The sequence below is a fragment of the Protopterus annectens genome, chromosome 16.part0 (assembly GCF_019279795.1).
Source record: "Protopterus annectens isolate FY-2018-M chromosome 16.part0, PAN1.0, whole genome shotgun sequence".
NCBI lineage: Eukaryota > Metazoa > Chordata > Ceratodontiformes > Protopteridae > Protopterus > Protopterus annectens.
Window position 1 is genome coordinate 435783184 of NC_056750.1, and position 27110 is coordinate 435810293.

The 27110-nt window shown below is 38.8% G+C and overlaps 2 protein-coding genes across 2 annotated transcripts in view; both read left to right on the plus strand.

Moving 5' to 3' along the window:
• Positions 1–27110, plus strand: part of LOC122790606 (kinesin-like protein KIF14) — a 1004205-nt gene that overhangs the window by 21185 nt on the left and 955910 nt on the right. The gene's annotated exons all lie outside the window — the stretch shown is intronic.
• Positions 8533–8919, plus strand: LOC122790294 (histone H2A-like). Its single transcript, XM_044057798.1, has one exon. The coding sequence runs from the start codon at positions 8533–8535 to the stop codon at positions 8917–8919; it is 387 nt and encodes a 128-aa protein (XP_043913733.1).

Consider the following 27110-nt stretch of genomic DNA (forward strand, 5'->3'; position numbering starts at 1 on the left):
ATCCAATGTTTTCTCCTCACTTTTTGTGGCTGATCTTCTTTTTTCAGGTTCTCAATGTAGTCTTTGCTAGCATCCAGATAATGCACCTACCAACAAGTAACTGAAATTTTATCCAAAAAGACAAGTCGTGTCTCTTCTGCGTTCTGTTTTCACAATGTGAAGTTGAAAATAAGTTGTTGCTCAGTGTGCAGCCATGTTAGAAGCCTTTCTCATTTAATGTTGTTGCAGTTTTCAACAAGTGTCTTGCATGCTCTGGTTGCCTTCATGTTCTGTTTGTTGTTGGGCTAAGTGAGAAGGTGGTAGTGATAGCATCCACTTGCCTTTTGATGTGTTTGGATGCATTGGTTTTGTTACCGGAGCTGGGAACATTGTATGTACCATGAATTAAATTAACACAGCATGTACAATCTCATAGGGCAGGGTTATAATCTATTTTTCTTTTAAATAAAGTTGACTTGCTATTGACACGTTTTTACTGTTATTTTCATTGGTTACATTTCATAACTGTGTAATGTTGCAGATTGTTTGGGTTCCCCTCCCACGTCTCTATCTTTTTATATCTGGTGTAAGCCGTGGTGCAATATTCTATTTGAATTATCACACCTTCCCCATGTGTTGAGATACCAGACAGTTTTATGGAGAAGAGACTGTTCTGTTGATGTGAATTACTGCATTGTCTAAAGTGCATTTGTTTTAATGGATGATGTGCTTAAGGGTATTGAAGAAGGTGTCCTTGTCAAATATGGGTGCATTTGACAGTTTTATATTGTATTTCTGTATGACAAAAATGGATTATGATAAATAGTGGTGTTAAGCTTAATTCCTACTTGGGGAAACCTTTCACTGGTGTCTGAATCCTGTCTAGTATAATTTTCCATTTGTCTTGTGCTTATATGTATTGGGTGGGTTAATCCATATAGACTAATGGCTCCATATAGAGGTCCACTCTGATTACTACAGGTTTGTAGTTACCCAAGATGATGTTTTTGGCAGCCGACTGCATCTGCACTAAAACTGAACTTTTGTATGTAGTGCACAACAAGGTTAAAATTACTAGAATATGTGATGGCTACACCACCAGCTTTTACTAGTATGATCATGACATGCAATGTCCTAGTCTGGAAGTAGTGTTCCTTTATCACAGGGGCACACAGGTTTATATAAGAAAGAAAACAAACAATGTTAACATGTTTATACAACATTTATATTCTTTTATACATTCCTGCCTTTCCTCCTCCTAAAATGTTCTCTACATATGTTCTTAGTTCCCATTTTTTCTATGTAATTTGCTCCTACCCTTTACTAAAGGATCCCACTTGGAGTTTTTCTATCTGTTACCACATTCACTACTTTAAATACACTTGGTTTAGACTTTGACTTCAATTTTCTAGTAAATGCATTTTTGACAAGTCTCCAGAAATAAACTTCATAAGGTCTTAATATGACCAGACAGTTTAGATTCTGTGTCCCAGCTCAAAAAAACTTCACCCATTTGTTCACAAACTCATTACATTCCCAAAACGTATGTTCCCAGTTACAACTTCAGAGTCGGATAGGGAAGAAGTTTGTATTTCTTATGTATGAAATTTTAAGTTTGGTTTGCATCTTATTTGTGTGCTGTGACATCTTACAGTGCAGGTCTGTTTACAGACATTTTATATAATTTTATTCCGGAAGGTGTACTAGGATTGCACAAGACAGAATTGCGTACAGCAGGCACATGGTTGTGTTGAATGGCCTCACGTTTTAAATGAAATATTTGCTTTGAGTTCTGCCAGAACATAACAAGGATAGGTTTGTGAAGGGGTGACTTGTGGCTCCCCTAAATATGCATTCTGGGCATGCACAACTGAGCAACAAAATCATAACTAGTACTTTTGTATAAGCATTTTTCTCTAGTGTAGATAATAGATTAGTAATCTAATCGGAACAAACTTGCATGGTATGAAGGCAAGAATCTAGAAACAGACAATAGCATTGAAGCATCTGTGTACAAAGCTTAACACTTTGTATTCAAGTTGGCACCATAGTATTTGTTCAGACAGGTCATGTACACTGGATATAAACCGTGTATACACCCCTGTAAAAATGCTATTTTTTTTATATAAAAAAGTGACCCCACAAATTATTTTATAACTTTTGCCACCTTTTTAATGTGACCTAAAACTTGAACAATTCAATTGAAAAATCTGTTGGGGGAAAAAAAATATATATAAAAAAAATGTACAATAAGCTGGTTGCATGAGTGTGCATACCCTTAAACTATTACTTTGTTGAAGCACCTTTTGATTTAATGATGGCATTCAGTCTTCTTGGGTAGGAGTCTGTTGGCATGGCACATCTTGCCTTGGCAATATTTGCCCACTCTTCCTTGCAAAAGCGCTCCAAATGTCAGATTGCAAGGGCATATCTTGTGCACAGCTCTCTTCAGGTCACCCCACAGATTTTCTAATGGATTTAAGTCTGGGCCATTCCAAAACTTTGGCTTCACTAGAAGTAAATTATTATTTTGTTGATTTGGTTGTAGGCTTGGGGTCATTGTCTGGTATAAAGGTAAAATTCTTCTTCATCTTTAACTTTCTAGCAGATGCCTAAAGGTTTTGGGCCAAAAGTGACTGGAATTTGTAACGCTTCATAATTCTCTCCACCTTGATTAAAGCCCCAGTTCCATCTTTAGAAAAGCAACCCCAAAGCATGATAATTCCACCACCATGCTTTACCATGGGAATGGTGTTCTTTTGGTGAGAAATGTTTTTGCGACAAATGTACCTTTTGGAATTGTGGCCAAAAACTTGGTCTCATCAGATCATAACCCATTTTCCCACATGCTTTTGGGAGACTTTATGTATTGTTTTGCAAATTTTAGCCAGGCCTGGATGTTTTTCTGTGTAAGAAAAGGCTTCTGTTTTGCAACCCTACACCATAGTCCAGACGTGGAGAATACAGGCGATTGACACATGTTGTACACAACCAGTACTTGCCAGAAATTCCTGCAGCTCCTTCAGTGTTGCTGTAAGTCTCTTGGTAGCCTCCCTGACCAGTTTTCATCTAGTCTTTTCATCAATTTTGGAAGGACGTCCAGTTCTTTGCAACATCATTGTCCCATATTTTCTCTACTTTTTGATGACTGTCTTCACTGTGTTCCATGGTATATCCAGTGCTGTGGAAATATTTTTGTACCCTTCTGACTGATGCCTTTCAACAAGGAGATCCCTTTGCTTTGCAAGCTCTCAGCGAACCATGGCTTTTGCTGTAGCAGGCAACTGAGTAAATGTCAAGAAAATCCTACTAGGACAGCTGAACTTAGTTAATCGGAGTCTCTTTAATTGATGGCAGGTGTGTACCCAAGAAGACTGAATGCTATAATTAAATCAAAAGGTGCTTCAACAACGTATTTGTTTAAGGGTGTGCACACTTATGCAACCAGTTTATTGTACATGTTATAGGTCTCATTAAAGGTGGCAAGTTCTGAAATGTTTTACTGTGGTCTTTTTTTATCTCAAAAACCTGGCATTTCAACAAGGGTGTGTACACTTATTCTTTTTTTATCACCTGTATATGTGGTTTAATCCAAGTTTCGGATATAGTTTATAAATACCACATTTGCCTGGTTTTGCATGCCGGGCAGTGCCGGTTAGCTATGGTAAAACTATTCCCAGCTCCACAAAGTCTCCTCTTCAATTTTTCCCTTGGAACTAGACAAACATTCAACTTAAGCACTCAAGCCATTCATTTCTCAGCCCGGCACTTGCTCAAAACTCATAGCAAGCACTTATAAACCCTAGCACTAGACCCTCCTGTACTGTACAGAAGGACAAGGCTCTCTATTCGGCCTTACCAGCCATCCAGTAAAACAGTTCATTGTACCTATCCAGGCATGTCCAAAGGGCAGTTTCAGGTGTACTCTCCAGTCCAGCTGGTGAATCTGGGCGTTTTGAAGCAATGTTGCAACTGCCTCATGTACACAGACAACCCTCTCCTCTTACCACCAAACATGAATATATGTGAGAGATGCAATTATACAGACAAACTGGAGGTTAAGCTCTCTCATCCCAAGACTGGATCAGACCATCAAGAGGAGAAGGGAAATATTTGCATCATACTACCACATGAAAACATACTCTGAGGCTCTAAATAAAAATCTGCAAAACGGAGATCTCCAACGCCAACATCCAAGCAACCTCCACCCCCCCCCCAACACAAACCATGAAACGCATCACAAAACCAGTGTGCCATACAATCACAGTCCTTAAGGCAAAATAACAAACCCAACATATTGGTAATAGGTGACTCTATAGTTGGGGGCACTGACATCCCACTCACTAGGCTGAATAAGGAGAAGGTTACTGTTAGCTGCCTGTTGGGTGCCAGGATCCACCACATAACACAAGCACTTGGGTAACTCAAGAACAAGTACACATATGACTGTCATTGTCTATGTTGGTGTGAATGACCTGAGCCATACCTCCCTGGACTACATGGAAGAGCTCTCTCTGATCATGTAGACCAGGATGGTATGACCCTGACCCTGAGTAGCATCCTGCCCTCACCAAGAATGATACCACGGTATAAAAAAAATTCTTGATTTCAACAATTGGCTAAGTTTAGTTTCTGGTGTCATTCAAAGGGGATCCAGTGTGTCTCCGCCTGGGATGACCTTGGCGAGCCACACTGCTTTGCTAGTGATGGCTTGGACCTGTCTCCCTTAGGCTTTTGAATATTGGCCAAGGCTCTTGCCACCCCCATAGTGCCTTTTTTAGGCAAGGCTGAAAAGACAAACCCACCACCATAAATAGCACAAGTAACAAAAAACTGAGGGTAATGCTACTCAATGCCAGCAGTCTAAAACTCAAAAATGCATGCACTTGAGGTGCTCCTCAGTATGGAGAAAATAGATATATGTGCAGTAACAGAAACCTGGTTTAAGGCTCCAGAGAGCACCCCAGCACTACTGGGCTACAACTCGTACCATACATTTTGGCTACAGAATCCAAACCGAAATACAAAAGGTGGGGGCATGTTCATATTCATCAAAGATGCCCACACCTCCAGGTTAGTGGCACAGCATGATGCTTCAGAGATCATCCAAGTGCAACTAACAATGGGCAAAACTGCAATTCAAATTGTAACTTGCTACAGATCGCCCACCATGTCCCAGGACCCCCATTCTGTGTTTGTGGAAACACTGGGAAACAAAGGTCCTACCAAAATGCCCTAATATTGGGTGATTCAATTACCCAAACATTGACTGGGAGAGCTACTCCAGTACTAACTCCCTTGCCCAACATTTCCTAGAATTTATAAACTCTTAATCACCCTGGTTCAACTGGTCAATACTCCCACCAGAGGAGACCACATATTGGACCTGGTCATCACCAACATAGGCGACTGGTGTTACACACCAGAGGTCAGCCCCTTGCTGGTTAGATCTGACCATAAACAAATCACTTTGGATATCCACATTTCGTCCCCACCCCTGGACAAGGAAACCACAGTGAAAAACCTTTTCAAAAGCAAACTTCACATTACTTAAGACTGAGGTGGAAAGTTTCAAACCCCCCCATGCTGAAGGAGAACTCTGTCCAAGCTGCAAAATCCTTTTACTAATGCATTCTACGGGCACCTACAAGAATGCATAGATTGTGCCATCCCAAGAAAAACCAAGACTCACTCCTCCAAGAAAAGGAAACCAGTCTGGTGGACTCCTGCTATACAATAGAAGGATGAAACTAGTACAGAAAAGAGAAAAATCTCAAGAAGGGCAGACATCCCCGAACAATGTCGGCAAGAAACTACGATCCCTCATAAAATCATCCAAGGCGAGCTTTGCAAGAAAAATTGCCAAGGACTCCAAAGATAACCACAAAGTGTTCTTTAGCTATGTCAAGAATCTGTGTCAATGCTCAGATCTGCTCAGAGTTGGTGCAGAATGGCACAAAATACACTGAACCAACATACATCTCAAACAGACAGGTTCAGTGCAAACTTCACTCCCCTCTCCCCCCCAAAAGGGTCCATAACCATACCAGAAGAATGTAGAATCCCTGAAATCAGGCACTCTAGTTAAAACAGCCCTTTCCAAAGCCAAAAACACAGCATCAATGGGACTAGACAGTGTCCCAGGCTGCATCCTACATGAGCTCAAAGACTAACCCCTCACCTAAACACACTGTTTAAACTCTGCCTGTCCACAGGCTACGTACCCATAGAGTGGCACATAGTAATGGTTATTCCGCTCCACAAAGGTGGAGCTACAACAGACCCCGGGAACTATCGTCCTATAAGCCTGACTAGCTTGGTCTGCAAGACTGTGGAGCACCTCATCATGGAACTCTAACAGAGACATTGGGAATCTCCAAATACTGGACCCTACCCAGTTCTGCTTTTAAGGGCAGATCATGCCTCTTAAACCTGGGGTACTTCTTTGAGACCATTAACAAGGCTATAGACGAGGGCAAGGTGGTACGGCCTACCTAGACCTCGCAAAGGCCTTGGACACCATTCCGGTATTCTAGACAAGCTCACCAGCCTAAACATAAGTCCCTATGTCAAGATGGGTTGCCAACTAGCTCACAGACAGAACCCACATGGTGAGAGTTGCGGGATCTAGGTCCATCTCTAAACCGGTTACACGTGGCATTCCCCAGGGCTCAGTTCTAGGACCCCTCCTGTTTAGCATATACTTGCGGTACAGGCAAGCACAGGAGGACTATGGCTGACCAAGTTTGCAGATGACTGCAAACTAAGGGTTATAATTGACTCTTTGGCTGACTTGGACATCCTCCAAAAGGGTCTTGCTGAGACAAATACCTGGTGTCAAATCATGGCCTCAAGCTAAATGCCAAAAACTAAATAGTCATCCCCTCTGGAAAAAACAAAGTACCCACAAACTACCACATGGGTGGTAGTTCCCTAAATATGTTAGATGTATTAAGGGATCTGGGGATCCAAGTAGATGGTAATCTCACCTTTGATCACATTGCCAATGTGGTTAGAAAATCCTTCTTTGTGGCCCACCTAATCACAAAAGGATTTGCATCCAGATCAAAAGAGGTCATTGTGCCCCTCTACTCCTCACTCATCAGACCCATTATAGAGTACAACACCCCATTTGGGATGTACCTTATAAGATCCCTGCAGCAGCTGGAAAGACCACAAGTACCTCACCAAGAGGATCACTGGCCTCAAACACATGCTCTATGCAGCTCGACTGAAGAAACTCCAGCTGTACTCTGTTGCATACCGCCTACTCAGAGGTGATCTCTGCCTGACATAAAAGGCCATGTCCAACCCAGAATTGATGGACATGCTCCACCTAAAGAAAACCTTATTCCCTCGAGCCACACACACTCTAGGGATCTAAACCTCACCACAATGATAAATAGGACGTGCTGGAGGGATAGATTCCTGTCCCAGAGACTTCCCCATGCTTTGGAACAAGATTCCAATCCATATTGGGCAGAGCTCCTCGCTAGCACTCTTCAAAAGAAACCTTGAACGAGTGGATGGGAAACTAAGTTTACCCTGGGGATCACTTCAGTGGCTCTGCTGGACAGAGGCACAGGGAAGTAATCTAAGGGGGCATCTAAAGCCAACACATTCTGGTTAGGCTTATAAATACCCTCAGGCAGATAGCCTAGTACTTACCAATGAGCCTATAATTATTGGAGTGTTGCGCTACCAAAGAGTGAAATGCACTTACTTTTATTGACTATGCTATGAGGACTAATGGAATATATTGACAAATATTTTGGAAGTACGGTCCGAATGAGATGTAGCAGGGCAAGTTTAAGGATGAATGAGAACTGGAGTGGGGTCCAGGATTTGGATGGTCATTGGAAAGATGTAAGGTATTGCAGGGATGTTGTAAACTAGTCTTGAATAGGTGAAGACAATTTTGTTTGAATTTAGTTTTAGGATGTAATGAGTTGAATTGAAGGAGTTTGATCGTTGGGATGTTGAGGTTTGTTTTGAGAGAGGGGGTATATGAGGATAAGTATCTAACAGCATGAATTGTAAAGATAGATGTTGTTGAAGGGGAAGAAGTTCAAGTGTATATGATGTGTGGAGAGGTGGAGAGGTAAGAGAAGCAGAAGAGGAAGAATGAGCAGGTAATGTAAGAACATTTTAGTGGTAGGAATAAGTGAGTGCATCTGAACAATTGATTTGGAGGCATCTGAGTGTTAAGTGATTTGTAATGTGTGAGTGTAGGGAAAGAGGAGGGGTTAAGTGAAGGGCTAGCTAAGCGAGGGGTAATTGGGCATAATAAGGGATCTGGGGACCCAAGTAGATAGGAGGGGCCGGTGCTAGATGGGGATGGAGAAAGGGTACAGTTGGCTATAAAGGTAATTGATGAAGGGGTATGTGGGAATGGGGGTAGGGGAGTGGAAGGAGCCAGAGTTTAGTGAGCAAATGGAGCAGGCTGAGCTGCAGGAAGCTGAGAGCTTTGCAACGAAAAAAAAAAAAAAATAAAAATATCTGGAAACTAGGAGTCTGCCTGAAGAGTAATATTTGGAGGTGTTAATCAGCGCGATGTCTGGACATGGTGGAAAGACTGGCAGCAAGGCCCGTGCAAAGACTAAGACTGGTTCATCACGAGCTGGACTGCAGTTCCCGGTGGGTCGTGTCCACAGACTGCTCAGAAAGGGCAATTACGCTGAACGGGTCGGGGCTGGAGCACCTGTCTATTCAGCGGTACTTGAATATCTAACTGCAGAAATTCTAGAGTTGGCTGGTAATGCAGCTCGAGATAATAAGAAAAATCGCATTATTCCTAGGCATCTGCAATTGGCTGTCCGAAATGATGAAGAGCTGAATAAATTGTTGGGAGGTGTCACTATTGCACAAGGTGGAGTGCTTCCCAATATCCAGTCGGTCCTACTTCCTAAGAAAACGGAAAAACCCGCAAAATCAAAATAAGGACGAAGACTTAACAGGGGTCCAGGAAAGTAAATAATGTGGGAAGAAATAGCCAGGGAATTGTTATGGCTAGGCTTGTATAGGCCCTAGGGCTGATAGCTTAGTACCAACCTATGTATATATACAAAGTAGAGAAGCGAATTGTAGGACTGAGTTAAAAGGTATGGAGCACTTGCAACAGGCGGTATAAGGATTTTTAACAAGCATCTATACCCAAGTGGCAATTGGATAAGGAAAAATGGGGACAATTGGAGATGGCACAGTGGGATAGGAGTGAGTTCAGAAATGGGGGGGGGGGGTGCTGAGAAAGTAGTGTGCTTGCCATGTCCAAGTGTAATTTTAGTAAACTTCTTGCAGCAGAGAAGTTAAATGTTAACAAAGTGACATACTATATGCTTGTAGAGAGAGGGCACACCGCTCAGATGACACTAGTTCAGGTAGGGGTTTTCTCCAGGCTAGTTTTTATCACTTGAGGGTGGGAGCACAGTAACTTGTGTATGTAGTTGGCAGGCACACCATCTCTCAGGAGAGCAGGGCTAGAACACTTGCTGGGTCCGGAGGTAGGGACAGAGTAAAGATCAGTATGTAAAGTAAATGTTCATGTGCACACCTCTCAACTGTCCAGAGTTTTGGCTCCTATTTTTAGTCTGCTTCTCATAAAATATGGGGATTTTCTGACAATTCAGTGAGCAGTGAATTATTTTAAATAGTGGTAAACATTTGAGTTTTTCTTATGAGCTACCACCATGGAAGATAACCATTCAGTTGGTTTATTTACTGGACAAAACTACACCTTGTTGCACCATTTTATTTACCTTTACTTTGACTCTGTTCTGCATTGTTACTGGAACCTTTCAGGCTGGTCTGATAACTGGGCTGACATCTGTGTCTAACTTCATGGAGTACACAACTGGAAGCTTTCTTAGTTTGTTTTCGAAAAGATCAGCATTGGTAGAGAAAATGTATCTGGTGAAATTTAAAACAATGGTCTTTTAAACTAACATGATGGACTTTCTTATTAAATGAAAGCAGTTCCATTTTCAAACTGTCTCTGAGCCCTAATAATGAATGGACATGCCTTTGACCACATAGAATAAGAAATCATAGCTTCTCCGAGCTTTGCAACATGAAAGTACTTGCTAAGCCTTCAGTTTGTTGCTCTTCACTACTATAAGCAACAAGCTTCGTACACTTTGCTGGTGAGAAGCTTGATTTGGCACATACGCTAGCAAATGTTTCTGCAGACATGACATTGCACTTTCAACTTTGAGCTGTATGGGTCTCCCACTTATCCGAACAGTGCAAAATACTTCGTTCTTTGCCTATAAATCTACTGAAATTGAGTGTTTTTCATGAAGCACTGAAGCATCATGAACATAAAAAGTAGGGTCATAGTTTTCTAATTGATCAGCTTGTTTCTTTGAATATTGCAAAATGAAGAACAAATACCTGCTCAGCTATGAAGCAGTGATACCACTTTATTCACAATAAAAATGACTACACTTGAACTAAGCACTTTCACCCCTTACATAGGGCTTCTTCAGTCGATGTGTTAAACTTTCATCTTTTATTTCCTATGCAGCATGACATCATATCCTGAGAACACACCCTAAAAAAATACTTTCTTAAAAATCTTGTTTAACTACAGTATATACATGAAATTTACTATCCATCTGATGGGTAATGGAAAAAAAAATCTGACTCTGTACGACTCTTACCATAGTGTAATAAATAAAAACATTAGTAAAACATGTGCATACAGAATGAACATCTTTAAAAGGTTGTAACATCCAATTTGTATCACTAGGTGGCTTAATTGTTAGTTGTATAACTGTTACCCTTCTCTTTAGAATGCGTTTAATTGATATGTAGTCACTGATCCCTGCGCTTTTATGGGCATTTAATCTCATTTCCCATTCAGTCTCTCTGCTCTCTCCTTCTAGCTTAGGGTAACCTCCCCCCCCCCCCACACACACACACAACACGCATCAACCTTCACTTTATCTATACATGCACAGTACACGGTGCAGGAATTTCCTGTTTTTTATTATAGGTAAAGTGAGGGCTGATGTGAGGGGAGGTGATCCTAAGCTACAAGTAGAGATCAGAGAGGTTTAATGGCAAATAAGATTAGATGCCCATAAAAGTCCAGGTATCAATGACTACATATCCGTTACTAATGCATAGGAAATGAAAGATGAATGTGTTTAACACATTGACTCTGAAGAAGCCCTATAAGGGGTGAAAGCCCTTACTTCACGTGTTGTTTTTATCCATTGTTTTTATTGTGAATAAAGTGGTATCACTGCTTCAGTGCTGAGCAGGTATTTGTTTTTCTTTCTGTAACATTGTGGAAGTTTGGTGTCCTGGTTCTTTCTTTGAATATTCCCTTTTAGTAAAAGAATGTGTGCCTTTTTGTTTTACAAAAGCTTTTGAAATGAGTCCACTTACTACACTTGTGACATTGCTGACCAAAATCACTAAACCATTTTCCCTTTTAGGTTCATGACTTCCGCCACAGTTACGACAGTTTGCTATGAAACTGGGTGGGGGCACATGCTTTGAGTTTGCTGACTCACTCTTATGAGACTGTGTGGCTTCCAGAGCATGCACTGGAGCTTGCTAGAAAGCTACAGGGTTTCCTAGTTAGTGTTGCAAAGTTTACATTTGCAGCTATGTACTTGGCCTGTTTCATTCAACCATATGCTGCATACTATAAGCACTGGCTTTACTGCAGTATCTTCCAAGGCCACTTTCATTTGTAAGCAGGCATTTCTCATTTGTAAGCCTATTTGTGGGCTTTTCTGTAAGCTCTCGTATCTGAACAATATCAATGGCCTTTTTCAAAGTTGTCACTTTCACGAAGCAAAATCTTTCTCGCGGCCTCATCCTTAATACCACACACAAGTCTGTCTTTCATCAACTCCTCCCTTAAATCACCAAATCTGCACATTTTTAGCCTTTTTTTTTTTCAAATCAGTTATATATATGTGGCAAAAGTTCACCAGGATTTTTATTCCTTGTGTAAAATAAGAGCCTTTCCATTGTAACGGTCAGTCATTTGGGGATTAGCATATACCTCTAAATTTTACGTTTAAGTACTTGGGGTTCTCTCCTGATTCAGCTGATAAAACTGTTTTTCCCTCTCCTGCACAGACAGCAGGTGTGTATATACAAATCAAATGAACTCTCCTGTTCTAAGCCTTCTGAACCAGTTAAATTAAGGAGAATAAATGCTTTTGTATGGTCATCTTTATCAGAAAATGCAGCCTATATGAAAACATCGTACTCTTGCTCAAACACACTCCAGTATTGTCAGTGGAGCTGGTTTTCGAAATCCATCGGCTATGCCAACAAATTATGCCCAAACGCACTGAAAAAATGGCCCTTGCAATTGTGTGAACATGCACACAGCCAGCACTTGTAATAACATTCAATTGCACAATAAACTCTGCAAAATACTTTGAGAAATATGCTCTGCAATGGCTATATTTTGCAAAAATAACTACTGTACTGTCTTCTTCTTTAGGCTGCTCCTGTTAGGGGTCACCACAGCGGATAATCTGTTTCCATTTCTTCCTGTCCTCTGCATCTTGCTCTGTCACACCAACCCACCTGCATGTCCTCTCTCGCCACATCCATAAACCTTATCTTGGGCCTTCCTCTTTTCCTGTTACCTGGCAGCTTCATCCTTGGCATCTTTTTCCCAATGTACTCTGCAGCCCTCCTCAGCACATGTCCAAACCAATGTAATCTTGCCTCTCTGGTTTTGTCTCCAAACCTTCCAACCTGGGCTGACCCTCTAATATACTTCCTAATCCTTTCCACCCTAGTCACACCCAGTATAACTTTAACTCTGCCACGTCAGCTCTGATTCCTGCCTTTTTCAGTGCCACTGTATCCAACCCATATAACACAGCTGGTCTCACTACCCTCTTGTAGACCTTCCCCTTTCACTCTTACTGGTACTAGTATGTCAAAAATCACTCCTGACACTTTCTCCACCTTGCCTGTATGCTGTTCTTCACCTCTCTTCCACACACACCATTACTCTGAACTGTTGATCCCAAGTATTTTAACTCCTCCATCTTTGCCACCATAATACTGCATAAACATGTGAACACTTCATACAACTTTGAATAGCTTAGATTAACGTGAAGTTGTAGTGTTTAGCAAAAATGCAATTTCCCTTATTTTATTCATTTTATGTGAGTCGGGCTTTATTTTCCGTAGTCATTTTAAAGATTTCTAATGCATCATAGTATCAGATATTTGTTACTTAAATTCGTTTAGAGTGTTCTGAATGCCTCATTTTATATTTTGGGAATAAGAAATTGCTTTAACAAGTTTTTAATACCTGAAATTTGTTTCTGACCTGTTTTGTGAGCTATATGTGCAGTTGGGATGATTCAGTCCTTGTATTTCTCCAGTGTTAACTGAGTGCCTCTCTATCTTGAACTGAATAATCTGGATCCCCTTCTGGCACAATGTCCTTTTTAGACATTCCACTTCTGACACCATGTTACTCCTCCTTCTGTAGTATAGATGATTAAGAGGTGGGGGTAGTTCTTTGATGTTTCTATTTAATAAAGCATATAAAAATAGCAACATAAAATATAAACAAATTGGTTTAACTGACGCTGCAGAGACATACATACTTACACTTTAACTTACTACACAATGGCAATCTGGCTCGAATGTGCTCAGTATTTATACGCTTGTGCAAGCCCCTAGAAAGCTTCTCAAAGCTGTATACACACACTGATCTGAGTTAAGTGTTTTTTTTTTTTTTTTTTTTTTTTGGGGGGGGGGGGGGGGGGCAAAAGATAAATCTTGCATCATTGTTGGCATGTACAAGTGTCTCTTTGGAAAAGTCCCCAGCAGATAAGGACAGATAATGACCAGCTCTTCAATCATCCTCCCTGACACTTGTTGTGTAGTAGGTGAGTTAAGACATTATGAATTCTTTGCTTATCAGATGTACTCCATAAGTTGAGGAGGCTCTCCATTTCTGTGGATATTTTGGCAGTTTCATTTTACACGCCCTTACCTGGTCAGATTAAGGTATTCTGCTGTCACGTTGCTTGTCACTGGCAGTTGTGTGGATAACAAGAGTGGTTCAGACCTTTGCAAAGCAGGCAGAGATTCAGAACGATTTTAAGAACCCCTTATGTTGAGCACCACACTCTGTTCTTAAAGCCTTTTCGCTTCCCATCTGTGAAATTAATTTTTCTTTATTGTATCTGTTCGCAGAATCCCAATGCTTCAGGACATTAAAGAACTAGGAGACTGCATAACTAAGCCCAGCCCTCATTTGCTTAAACAAGATAATACCATTTTTGTACTCTTTTCTTGGATTAATAAAAAGAGGCACAGAGTTTATGCAAACCACAATGTCTCTTCGGTTCACTTACACTAGTTAAGGAAGTTACAACAGTTGTTCCATTCAGTCCTAATAAGGAATCTAATGGACGAAAGCATGCATTTCCCATTTGATAGCCAACTATGTTGTGCTCTTTTAGGTCACCAACCTGCCCACTGGAAACAGCAGGGTGTGTGGGTACTTTTACTAAAAATTCTCCACTGGGGGCATTTGTGCCATAGGTGCTTGGGTCTGTTAACACTTCACTAATTGGAACACAACTTTAGACAAAAGCCTGTAAACCAAGTGCTATGACTGCCTTTTTGGCCTGATCTACCCTCTTGAACATGTTACTGCTTGAGATTTTTCCTGGAAGAAAACCTACTACAGAAGATAAAATAACTGTGTGTCTTAGTTGAGCCATATGTACACCTTCGGCAGTATACAATCCCAGGACAATTTTTAACACCTTTATTAATTTCCCATATATTTAGTACTAACATGGGTAGACGTTTAATAGAAAAGGGTACATTTTCCATGAATTGTACATCTATTAATTATCATAGATTCCAACACTACATTGCTTCAAGTCCTGCCTGTTCTGAACATTGTGCATATCTGTTCTCTCAAAATCCCACTTATTTCTTTTGCAGTTTTGTTTCTTCTATTTTGCAAAGATTCTACCTCAAATTTTGTCAAGTTACGTCATTTGAGACTTGCAGTTGGTTTAGACTGATTTATGAGCATTAAATGTGGTATTGCCATATGTCTAGGCAACTCTACTTTTATATCTCAACTTTAAAATAACCCTTTCCTTGGTTACAAAAATTTGCTTCTCCAAACTTTTTTTTTTGACAAAAGTACTATGTATGGAATTTTAAATTCTGCCAGTACTTCCAATTTGTTACACCCTCCTCCTCAATTCTCACAGCCTAATTTAGGAAGCTTCTCTGAAGTTGGTTTGTATTTTTATACCCCAAACACTTGCAAAAATCCTAGACTTTCTAGGCTTTGCATATATGAGAGCTATATAAATGTTTTCCCACTGTTCCTTTTGTATACTGCCTTTCCATTCTCATCTTCCAGTCTTTCTTTTTCTTTTCTGAATATGCCCTATTAATTATCCCTTTAACAGCAACTTCCTTTTCTAGACTCATCCTAAAAACTCGCCCAGAGCTGGTCTTTTTACTTACTTTCCTCTTCTGTTTGCCTGTACACAGTTAGCAATCCATGGTAGGGAAGGGATTCTCCAACCTATAGTCCAAATTCCTGCTTGGGCTCATGCTACACTGATTCCCTTCCCTAGCTGTTTGTTTCCAGTGCCTTAGCTGCTTAAATAATTTCCTCAAATACATTCTAGCCCCCCTGTTCCATACTCTGCAGTAATCCCTGTTGATAAAAATCACATATTTCATTCTCATGTTGACATGGTTCTTAATACTTTCTGCTACTTAATGTGTATGGCGATTTGGTGGTTCTTAAGGGCCAGCATACAAAGTTCCTATTGTATGTTTAGCTTGTGAACCCCCCCCTTCAAGTACTTCCACTTTTGATTCATAATTTTTTGCTTCTGTTATAACTGTGTCTCTAACATATCTCTTCAAATCTAGTGGTCTAAACCACTTTGATGGTGAGAAACAACTCTCTCCCACAAAAATCTTTCCCTCTTTCACTCCCAAATTCTTTTTATTATGGTCCACAATTTCCCCCCTCTGACTGATTTAGTAAGAACAGGTCAGGTATATTTTAAGAGACTAGAAAACATTTTCACTGCTTGTAACTTTTTATCGTCCATGTCTGTAGTAAAGAGCTTCATCTTCTCAGTTCTGCATTCTGTTTCCCCCACAGTTCCTTACCTCCCATAATAAAACCTTTTTAATCGGTGACCCTAAGTATTTCATCTTGTGCTCCAATAAATACATGTATTGCTGAAGCAAGTTAAGTGTGAGAACCTGGTTTGCCACTGTAGTACAGGTTTTGGTATCTCTTGCATTCTTTTATGGGGGGGGGGGCAAAACATGAAATTTGTCTCAAGTTTCCACAGCACTGATGTAGTCTTCTTCTTTTTTTTTTTTTTTTTTTTTTCTGGATTTGTCAAGTGCAGAATATGGTCTGCAAATATGGTTAACTTACCATACTAATTCCAAGTAAATGTTGTTTTTTGTATTCACTTTTTTTATTTGCTTTCTACTTACTTTACTAAAGGGAAAAGAGGATACCACTGCCTGGATCCTCCGTTCAAACACAACTTGTCACAGAGGAACTCCACCTTTTAATTCTTGCCTCTAACCCTTCATATAGCTTCCTAATTAACCTCATTATTCTATAGGGGAAGATGGATGCAATCATTGCCCTACTCCCAAAATCCCAGATGACTTGTTGAATTTCTTCTGTGCATAACGATCCATAATCTTCCGGATCATTGTATTTGTTTTAATTTCTCTCCTCCCCATAAAAATCACATTTGATCATTCCTATCTTTTTTGAAACACTTTGGCTAGAGTAGACAAAATACTTTTTTCATAATCCTGTCTCAGAGCTGAAATTGGTCTGTCTGAAGCATCTTTTGCCTTCTTTGGGGTAATAGTCACCACAGCTTTATTCCAAGATCCTTCTTTTAAAAACATTTACTTTCTTCCCATGCACTGGAATATTACTTGTTACTGGAGACTTCCCTATTTATATATCACCATTTTATCTTCTCTCCTATCTTTTAACCTTGGCATAGTTCAAATGTTTCCATTTTATGCTTTTTATTTCCACATTCTTCTGCTTTATACAGATTTTTTTCCATAAAGTTTATGAAATATCTCTCTGGTTGTCCTAGGATCCCAAAGTTTGACAGGACCCTTTTCTATTTCTGGAAGTCATTGTGCTAATATCTGTGCTCTGGAGTTATCAGAACTATTCTAAACTATTTCCCATAGGTAATTTAAAAACAGTACAAATACACACTTTTTTCATTTTATCTAATTTTCCTAGCTAGCCCTTCTGAAAACATTCTTATCTTCCCTTTAAAACTATTGAATCCTTTCTACTATCCAGTCTTTAACTCGTATTAGAGTGACGCCTCCAGGTGCATCTGTAGTTAACTCCTACTGACGCCTCTAGGCATCAAATATTGCTTATTTGCATCAGTAATTCCAGAACCATATTACGTACAGGGTTTTAAAGGATTTCATCTTAAAGCTTACAATGGCAAACTCGATTGCATTAATAATTGACCTCTATCTAGTGCAGGTAAAATAACTTTTTTATGATATTCATTTATATGGATACAATTTTCTAAATATCTCAACCAAATAACACACACGTCCTTAGCCTTGTATGAAAGCTCTCTGCTTGATGAATAAAATGCTGCTGAGAGTATATGTAAATTGAATGATTGCTGAGATATTGTAAGTTGTTTATAAAATATTACAAATGTAACAGTTACTGTGACTTTTATAAAATTTGGTGTTCAAGACCTAGAACCTAAAGAATACTAGCACTATAAAGAGTTTGGCATTTCTTTCATAACCCCTGTGTTTCCAGAGATATGAACATTTGTTTGAAATGTGAGGACCTCATTTGATTCTGGAAGTTGGTGCAGACCTCATGAGCTCCGCTGAATTGAAGGAGTTAAAATTCCTCTGTTAAAGAAAAAGTAATAGGAAAGGATGTGTCTCGTTTTTACTTGATTACCTCTAATCTTTATCCGTCACGGTATGTGATCTGAAATAGCTCAAAACTTTCCATTAAGCATACATGCTCCTGTGAAACAGTTTCTATCCAGTCTCCCTCTGTTTTACCTTGAATAATATGTAAATTCTTGCTGCATTTGTACTCGACAATGAGTCTTTGAAGACCTTTTGTTACAAAAAAGCTTATTTAATGATAAATGTGCATTTCAATTGTAAAGGTGATCGTAAAGAATTTTTATTATACTTTTCTATTTCCGAACTGATTTTGGACTTCAACTTGTACTTCAGTATCTAAAAAGTAAGTATATGTTGAGGACATCTAACCTACAACTTGCTTGAAAGCAGCTGTCATCTCAGGAGTACTATTGGTTATTTACCTTTGAGTGAATTATTTGCTGGAATTAAGTATTTATACGGTCTTGGAGGTTATACTAAGAGTTTAAAAGTATCCTGATACAAGTTATAGAGAATGGTATTAATACTGAAGTAAGAGTTCCACCAAAGTAATTGATGTTTACTTTGTGTGTGTGTTCTTATTCTAGCAGTATATTGGGGGAGGGGGAGAAATGGTGGCTTATTTTAAGTCTTTAAGATTAGTAACTTAATTCCCATGGAACTTTTTTCATTGTGAGGTTGTAATGTAGATGAATGTTACCATTAATATAAATAAGTTAGATTAAAATTAGATTTTCTTACAATGATCACTTTCATTGTAATAACGTAATGTGGTGTTTTTTTTGTGTGGTTTCTCATATGTGTGTGTATATAGATTAGACAAAGTCAGCTCAAGAGCATAATGATGGTGTTAAAAATTGTAAAATTGAAAATCCTATAGTAGTGCATACTAATATACATTTGGGGAATTATAGTAATGTTTGTGATATTAAACAAATAGTGGTGCATAATAGACCTGAACATTTTCTATAAACATTTTGAAGAAGCCTGAATTTTGAAATTTAATACCTTTTGAGCCCTTTTGTGTTAAATGAACTTTTTTGAGTCCCCCCCCCCCTTTGTCCATTGTACTCTGCTGAATATCCATTCTGAGATCCTTTGTCAACTTTGCATGTTCATTTCTACCCAAGTGCATCTCATGTTAAAGTGCTATTTGTACGATGCACTTAATATAATTCAATTATCTGCCTCTCTCGTATATCTGCAGTGACATTTGCATTCCATGATGGGAGATGAGGCAGCAGTTTTGATAAAAAGCTATTACTTCAGCTTTCAGTGTGATCATAATTCTCAACTGTCCAGATTTTTGCCTCAAAAATTCGTTCTGTTCTATATAAAACTTTTGGTTTTCTGGCAAATCGGTGGGATGATCCGAGGACTGAAATTAGTAAATGTCCTACATTTGAGTTTCAGACTTCACTTTTGAAAATTAATTTTACTACATACCCTGTTCTAGCAACTTTCTAAGTTTATAAGAACAATGTTTAAAATATGTCCCTATTTGGGCCTTTGTATCCCCATTATGTTAAGCTCTGTCCAGCTTTCTTGGGCTAAGGCTGGCACAGGTTCACTAGCTATGCCCCTTTTGCCCAGACTAAGGTAGAAATCACTGCCACCAACCATTACTTATCAGCTACTAATAAGGCCCTTTCCAAAGTGTGACCAATTGTACTGTGTAATGTTACCATTATCCAAATGGTAAGTGTGACTAAGACTTTAAGGCTATTGGAGTGGCTTGTACAGCATCACCAAATACAAATGCAAGTACTTTAAGAGCTTAAATATCGCTATACAAAATCAGCCACAATTAAAAGGTTTAATTATATTTAATAATAAAAGCTCAAGACAATACTCATTAACTCAATACAGTGAGAATACAGTTCACAACCACTGGAAATACTTTAAAACAGCATTGTAGGACAGTCTCACATGAATACAGAAAATGTCTAGTCTTGCTATATTCCTATGTTCTAAATAACGTTCAGAGCAAGGCAAGGTGCAGGTGATGTCAGATCCAAAACAAAATGCATTGACTTTCTCTCTGAGATAGATCTTAAATTAATAATGCACATTACTGCTGAATCGTCGTCTCAGATTACATAATTCTTGTCACCTCTGCCTAAGTTCCCAGACTAACAGGAACTTTAAAATTTAACGTCTCTTAAAAATACTTCTCTCAGATGCTGGCAATCCTCTGGCAGAAGCTTGCCACAAGCTGTAAGTTGTAAAACAATTACCTTGGAAACCTGTAATTGCCTCTTTCCAGACAATAGAAAGAAGCCCGTAGCCTAGACATCCTGTCTCTTAGCTGAGATAAGTTAAACTTTTATAACTCATAGTAAAACTCTTTACTTATTTTCTTAGAGTTTTACAAGTTAACTCTGTATATTCCAACTTCTACTATCAAAACATTTGCATTGGCATATGGTTTACACACTTCTACTCCTTTTCCAGCAGGGTGCACTGTGGTTACAATCTTGAATCTCAGTACAGAACATAGTTTTCTTACATTTTGGAGATGAGGATTATCTGGCTGGGCAAGCAGTGTCACATTTCTGTATAAATCATATTAATATTTTCAAGTGACATATATTCTAGCTAGCTGGGCTGGCAACATCCAACATCTTGGTTTATCACAACCCCCGTTTAAAATTCCAGGTTTTTGTGATATATAAAAAAAAGACCACAATAAATAATTTCAAAACTTTTCCCACCTTTTAATGTGACCTATAACTTGAACAATTCAATTGAAATATCTGTTGGGGGGAAAAAATATAAAAAATGTACAGTAAGCTGGTTGCATAAGTGTGCACAACATTTAAACTAATACTTTGTTGACATACCTTTTGATTTTAATTACAGTATTCATCCTTCTTGGGTAGGAGTCTTATCAGCATGGCACATCTTGACTGGGCAATATTTGCCCACTCTTCCTTGAATAGTGCTCCAAATCTGTCCGATTGCGAGGGCATCTCTTGTGCACAGCCCTCTTCAGATCACCCCACAGATTTTCTAATGGATTTAGGTCCGGGCTCTGGCTGGCCCATTCCAAAACTTTCTTCTGGTGAAGCCATTCTTTTGTTAATTTGGATGTATGCTTGGGATGCCATGCTGAAAGGTGAAATTCCTTTTAATCTTCAGCTTTCTAGCAGACGCCTGAAGGTTTTGGGCCAAAAGTGACTGGCATTTAGAACTGTTCATAATTCCCTTCCACCTTGACTAAAGCCCCAGTTCCAGATGAAGAAAAGCAACCCCAAAGCATGATATTGATACCATCATCCTTCACTGTGGGAATGGTATTCTTTTGGTGATGCAAAGTTTTTGTGCCAAACATACCCTTTGGAATTGTGGCCACAAATTTCAACCTTGGTCTCATCAGACCATAACACCTTTCCCCATGTGCTTTTAGGAGACTATGTATTGTTTTGCAAATTTTAACTGGGCCTGGATGTTTTTCTGTGTAAGAAAAGGCTTCTATCTTGCAACCCTACCCCACAGCCTAGACCTATTGAGAATACGGGAGATTGTTGTTGCATGTAGAACACAACCAGTACTTGCAGAAATTTCTGCAGCTCTTTCAGTGTTGCTGTAGGTCTCTTGGCAGCCTCCCTGACCAGTTTTCCTCTTGTCTTTTCATCAATTTTGGAGGGATGTCCAGTTCTTTGCAGTGTCACTGTTGTCCCATATTTTCTCCACTTCTTGATGACTGTCTTCAGTGTGTTCCATGGTATATCCAGTGCTGTGGAAATTTGTTTTGTACCCTTCTCCTGACTGATGCCTTTCAGCAATTAAGTCCCTTAGCTTACAAAGCATCAGTGAACCATGGCTTTTGCTGTAGCAGGCAATTGAGTAAATGTCAGGAAAATCTTACTAGGACAGCTGAGCTTTTATTTGAGTTTTTCTCTAATTGGCAGGAGTGTACCCAAGAAGATTGAATGTTGTAATCCAAAAGGTGCTTCAACAAAGTATTAGTTTAAGGGTGTGCACACTTGTGCAATGAGTTTATTGTACTTTTTTTTTTTTTTTTTTTTTTTTTCCCCTAACAGATTTGTTTTCAATTGAATTTTACAGGTTATAGGCCACATTAAAGATGGGAAGAGTTTGGAAATGATTTATTGTGGTCCTTTTTTGGAAACGCCTGGCATTTTAACAGGGGTGTGTAAATTTTATATCCACTGTACATGGATAATATTTAAAAGGAAATTTCTCCATGTAGGGGCAGTTGCTCCAAATAAATATTCTATCTGAAAGTTTGGTTTAATTATGCTGTGCTTTAAGGAGCCTGTGTTTCCTGCGCTCCTAAAGCCATCTGTTCTTGTACTGTCCCCCCCAAGATATGAATAACCTTGTGTGCTTTTCTTAAGGCTGAAAATTTAGTTAAAAGTACACTGGCTACCCTTTTTAGTTTTGTGGACTGTTATTCAGCACACCAGTATAAAACGTACTACAGTAGAGTTGATTATCCAAACTAATTGGGACCTAGGATTGTTCAGATAATCAAACATATTGAACCGGATAAAAAAACTTCTAAAATTTTTTTTTTTCTCCCATGCAGGGAATACACTTTAATTCAGAGATCCCATGGATAATGGAGTATTTTTCACACACAAGCTGGCTAAAAGATCAAAAACCACACGTGAGCGAATACGTACAATGTTTACATATTCAGACTTTGATTTTTCCTACCCAAAAACTTTGGATTGCTGTGTCCAGATAATTGATTTGGATAATTCTCTCTCTGTGTCTCTCTCTCATTGGTGTTTCAATTTAAAATGTTGGTCTGTGGTTCAGTAATTGGATAATAGCTGGCAACTGTAGACAAACTGGCTCTAGCTGCAGAGATTTGCTGATGGAAAGTAGTTTGTAATGTGTGAATTACTCTTCCCAGCATTTGAGGAGAATGATATGCATGTCCTTTATGGGGGGGGGGGGGGGGTTAATGTTTGCTCATTCTTTCACCCTTGTCTACAGCTTAAACCAAGAACATTCTACAACTTTACCCGTGTAACACCATTAGAAAACTGTCATAATTTTAATATACACATGATCAGTGTACTTCCACAGCAGTCCAAGATCATGACATATTGTGTATATCGAGCATTTTATCTTTTTACAATACAAATACCAGATAACATTGCAGTGAAGAAGTACTTTAAACTGCAATCTGTGACATGATCCCTATCTCACACTTAAAATACTTCTGCATACTCTACTGTATTAGATTACAATGTGGCATATACATTTACTTGGTTACATCTAGTCCATTATTAACTTTGACAGCATGAGAATTATGCCCATACCACCATCATAATCCAGAATTCTATGCTTTATTTACTTGTAGAAGCCAAGTTCTCGTGTCAATTGCATTTTATGGAAATAACACACTTTGCAGTTCTTCCATTTTTTTTTTTTTTTCCCCTACTGTTGCATTATTGCTGGTGGTCTTCCTCCCTCCTCTCATCCACCAAACACCAGTCTTTGGTTCAGATTCAAGGTACTCCTGATGTATGCATTTGTTTGTTTTTGGGGTTTTTTTTTTTTCCGGTTAGCTTGAGGGCTTCTTTCTGCCAATCTATCATTTCCATTTGGATCAATGGAGAAGTTTTTACCAGCAAGCTTTGCTGTTTGAGATGATGAGAAGCAGTCTCCTTCAGTTTGCTGATTAAACTCTAATTTCTTCCTTAGCCTGTCCCATGTCCAAAGAGTTGTTTATTTCAAGGAAAAATATTCAAAATGTAGCTGGCTGTAGGAACTTGAATCTCTCATCTGCCTTTTGACACCCTCTGATTTAATGGGGTAAACTTTTCTGCTTGGTACACGACGAAAAAGTTTTCATGATTACTGTAATCCAATTGTTAATATCCCTTCTGCAAATTTTGTCAGGCACAGCTCTGTGCTGGCATGACTATATTTTTACTACCAAAGGTCTTGGCTTGCTTCTTGTGACCAAATTTGGATCACGCACATGGTATACCTTTCAGTTAACAAATCCTGATGTAGAATTACCAGTCTAGTTAGTTATTGGTCCTTCTATAAAATTAATTCAGTATCTTTCCATTTTCTGTGGTAGAGCAGGAGATCTCAGGTTTTCTCTTCGTGCCATTTATTACTTAATCTGTTTTTCCGAAGCTCTATTTTTGGCCTTTGATTTTTGCAGTTATGAGCTCACCTGAACAGCTAATTTAAAACGTTTTTTTCCAGCCGTTCTGTGAAACATGGAAAGCTTTAAAAAGAAAACACTGATCACATTGTCTAGTGGTTATCTGTGCTACTATTAAGAAACTAGGCATTAAGCTAAACTGGTGGCCTTTTAATTTTGCTAGTTTTGGATGTGCACTGATTTACTTTACTGTGTTGGAAAAAAATGGACATTAATGATGGCTAAAAATTAGTGCTACTGTTGCAGACGTGTACACTAACAAACAGGGAGAGTCTCCTTACTAAATGACCTGTGTGTACAGGCATAAAGGTAAATACTACAATATGCACCTCTTGGCACAAGAATTTTGACACAGCCAAAATTGTGTGTGTGTGTGGGGGGGAGCAAAATCAGGGCTGCTTTAAGTATGTAAACTTTTGGAAGCAAAATGCCATTAATTAAATGCACTCAAGTGTTTAAGTGAGACATTGGATGAATTCAAGTCAAATGATTAAAAGAAATGTTTTTCAAATGGTCTAATGCAGAAATCTGAAATTTAGAAAGCTGTCTGAGAAGGAGTCTTCTCATAATCTATTAAAAAAGAAACTCCATTTAGATAACAGACTGCATACACAATGTGGATTTGGTTGCACCAGTGGAAGGAATAGACTGCATTAACTAAGTACAAAATAACTGTCTAGCAGGCACGTCATATGTATGCTCTAAATCTGGCCATCATAAATTGGTTAAGATCCAGATTAGATGCAATTGTATCCACAGACACAGCTGGTCCTGACAATTTTATATTTTGCTACATTTTTCAAAACTTTTGGGTTCAGTTGTGGAGAAATTGACTTGCCGTAAACCTGCAGAAAAACAAGGTTATCCTGTCAATTTCATATAAAAAGGCAGGTATGGGAGTCAAGTTGATGTATCCAGGTGTCTTTAGAATATCATTTTTTTGGAAATCTAATGGATTTGGTTAACAAAGCTTGCACTGGCGAGCTGAAGGCAATTCTGTTACTCTGAACTTTTCTTAAGAAATTGAGAGTTCGGTTGCTGAAGCATTTTATTTTGGAACAATCAAGTTTTATTTGAACAGAATTGGCACCATCTTGGACTCAAAATGGTGGTGGGAGATGCTGGAGATAGGGAAGCAGACCTGTAATACCTGGAAGTTAGAGTTGCTCTAGATCTAGTTCAGCCATGTGACCTGTGGTTATGCAAGAAGGGGGAACTGAGTTAGACTGGGGCAAACAGGAGCTGGGATAAATGCAAGACTTGAGCTTTTTTTCATGTCTGCTACTTTTAGAAGGCCACTTTGGACTATAAAGCTTTTAATGCATGAGGTAAGTATTTGAAAAAGTGAGTTCTGTCAATACTGTATATAATTGTTGCAGGAAACGAAAGCCAGACATTACAAGATAAAAGCAGTAAATTAACACATTGCATTCCTTTAGATTATAAAGGCAAAGTACAAATCTATTTATCTCTTGTAGAGGATATGTAAAAATTAATGTGATTAGCTTAAGCTGTAGATAGTTTTCTTGGAAAATGTAAATTTTGCAAGCTTTTAACTTTGCAAAAAATGTGACTAGGACTCCCATTAGTGGTAAGCAGATACATAACTGCAGCTTGCCAAGCTTTAGTGAGCATGTAAGCTGTGAGAATTAAATTAACATTTAATTAAAGCCATTATGACCGTTTTTATCAGAATATTTTTTTAAAATTAGTGTGAACCATAAATTATCTTACAGGTATAGACAAAAAACAAATGGCTCAAATAGCAGTGTTTCAGGAGATTCATTTAGATTTGACAAGTATTTCAGGGTATCCCTTATGTAGAATGAGGGATAAAGGAAAGAGTAATGGTGATTTAAGAGGTACCTCAGTTGTGACCAAAGTAGGGGAAATGGGCAATACTAGTTTGGTGGTGGTAAGACTATTAAGGAGCCTGGGAGAAATGAGCCTTCAGCAGGGTGTATGTAATAGGGATTGAGTCCTGAATTAGTGGTATAAAAAGAATATGAGGGTAGCCGTTTAGAAATTTAATTATATATTTAAAGAATTTCATTTTATTAATTGACATTTGTTTACTGGGAAGTCTGACTGGACACAAGTGCACTTCCTCAGAAAAGGCCTATGGAGAAAATCATGAAATATATTTCGTGCAATCAGTATTTACAATAACTGTTTTATAATGTAGTTTCAGTGAACCCATAGCATATGTTTAATAAAATTTGTATCTATATCCATTACCATTACATTTTATTAGCCTTGTAACACTGATTACATACAGAAGGGTTTTGTGCAAGATGGGTAGGAGTAATGCAAGTAATACAATAGAGTAGAGTGGGATATTGGAGACGAGGGTCTATATTGAATCAGCGAACACTTAAAGCTAACGCTGATTCATTGACCCTATTTAAACGAAAGTTTACAATCCTGAACACTCAAACAGCGTTTCCCCCCCTCAGGGAAAAGAATCACTGTTCCACAAAAAAAAAAAAAAAATTCTTAAAACAGTACACAATGTGGGGGGCTGTGCCCCTGCACCCCCCTACTTAAATATACCAACTCCGCGATCACACCACAGTGGAGGAAATGGCAAACTCAAACTGGCCCAGCAATTTGATTCCCCCCCGGGAAAAAAAAAATCTATGTTCCGGGTGTTTGGGATTGTAAGCTTTCGCTTGTATATAGACCTGGAGACTATGAGCAAGTCTGAATGTTACAGAAGTAGTGATGAAATAGTAATTTATGCTAATTAGAAGTAGGTATAGTAGTTAAGTACAGTAAAGTGAGGTATTTGGTTAAGTGATTCAGTATTTGAAAAGCAGGGATAAGAAAGGTGAGGAAGGGCGTTGGTCATGTTCCAGATGAGGAGCAGTGACAAAGCCAAGAGGCAGAGAAATCTTAGGAATGGCTTGAAAAGTTGCAGGTGTGCAATAAGACCTAATTGATAAGGAATTTTTTTCCACGTTCTAGCTACACTATTGGAATAGACTAAACCCAGCAGCCCTCTGTGACTTGTAGATGGTAAGCAGTTTGA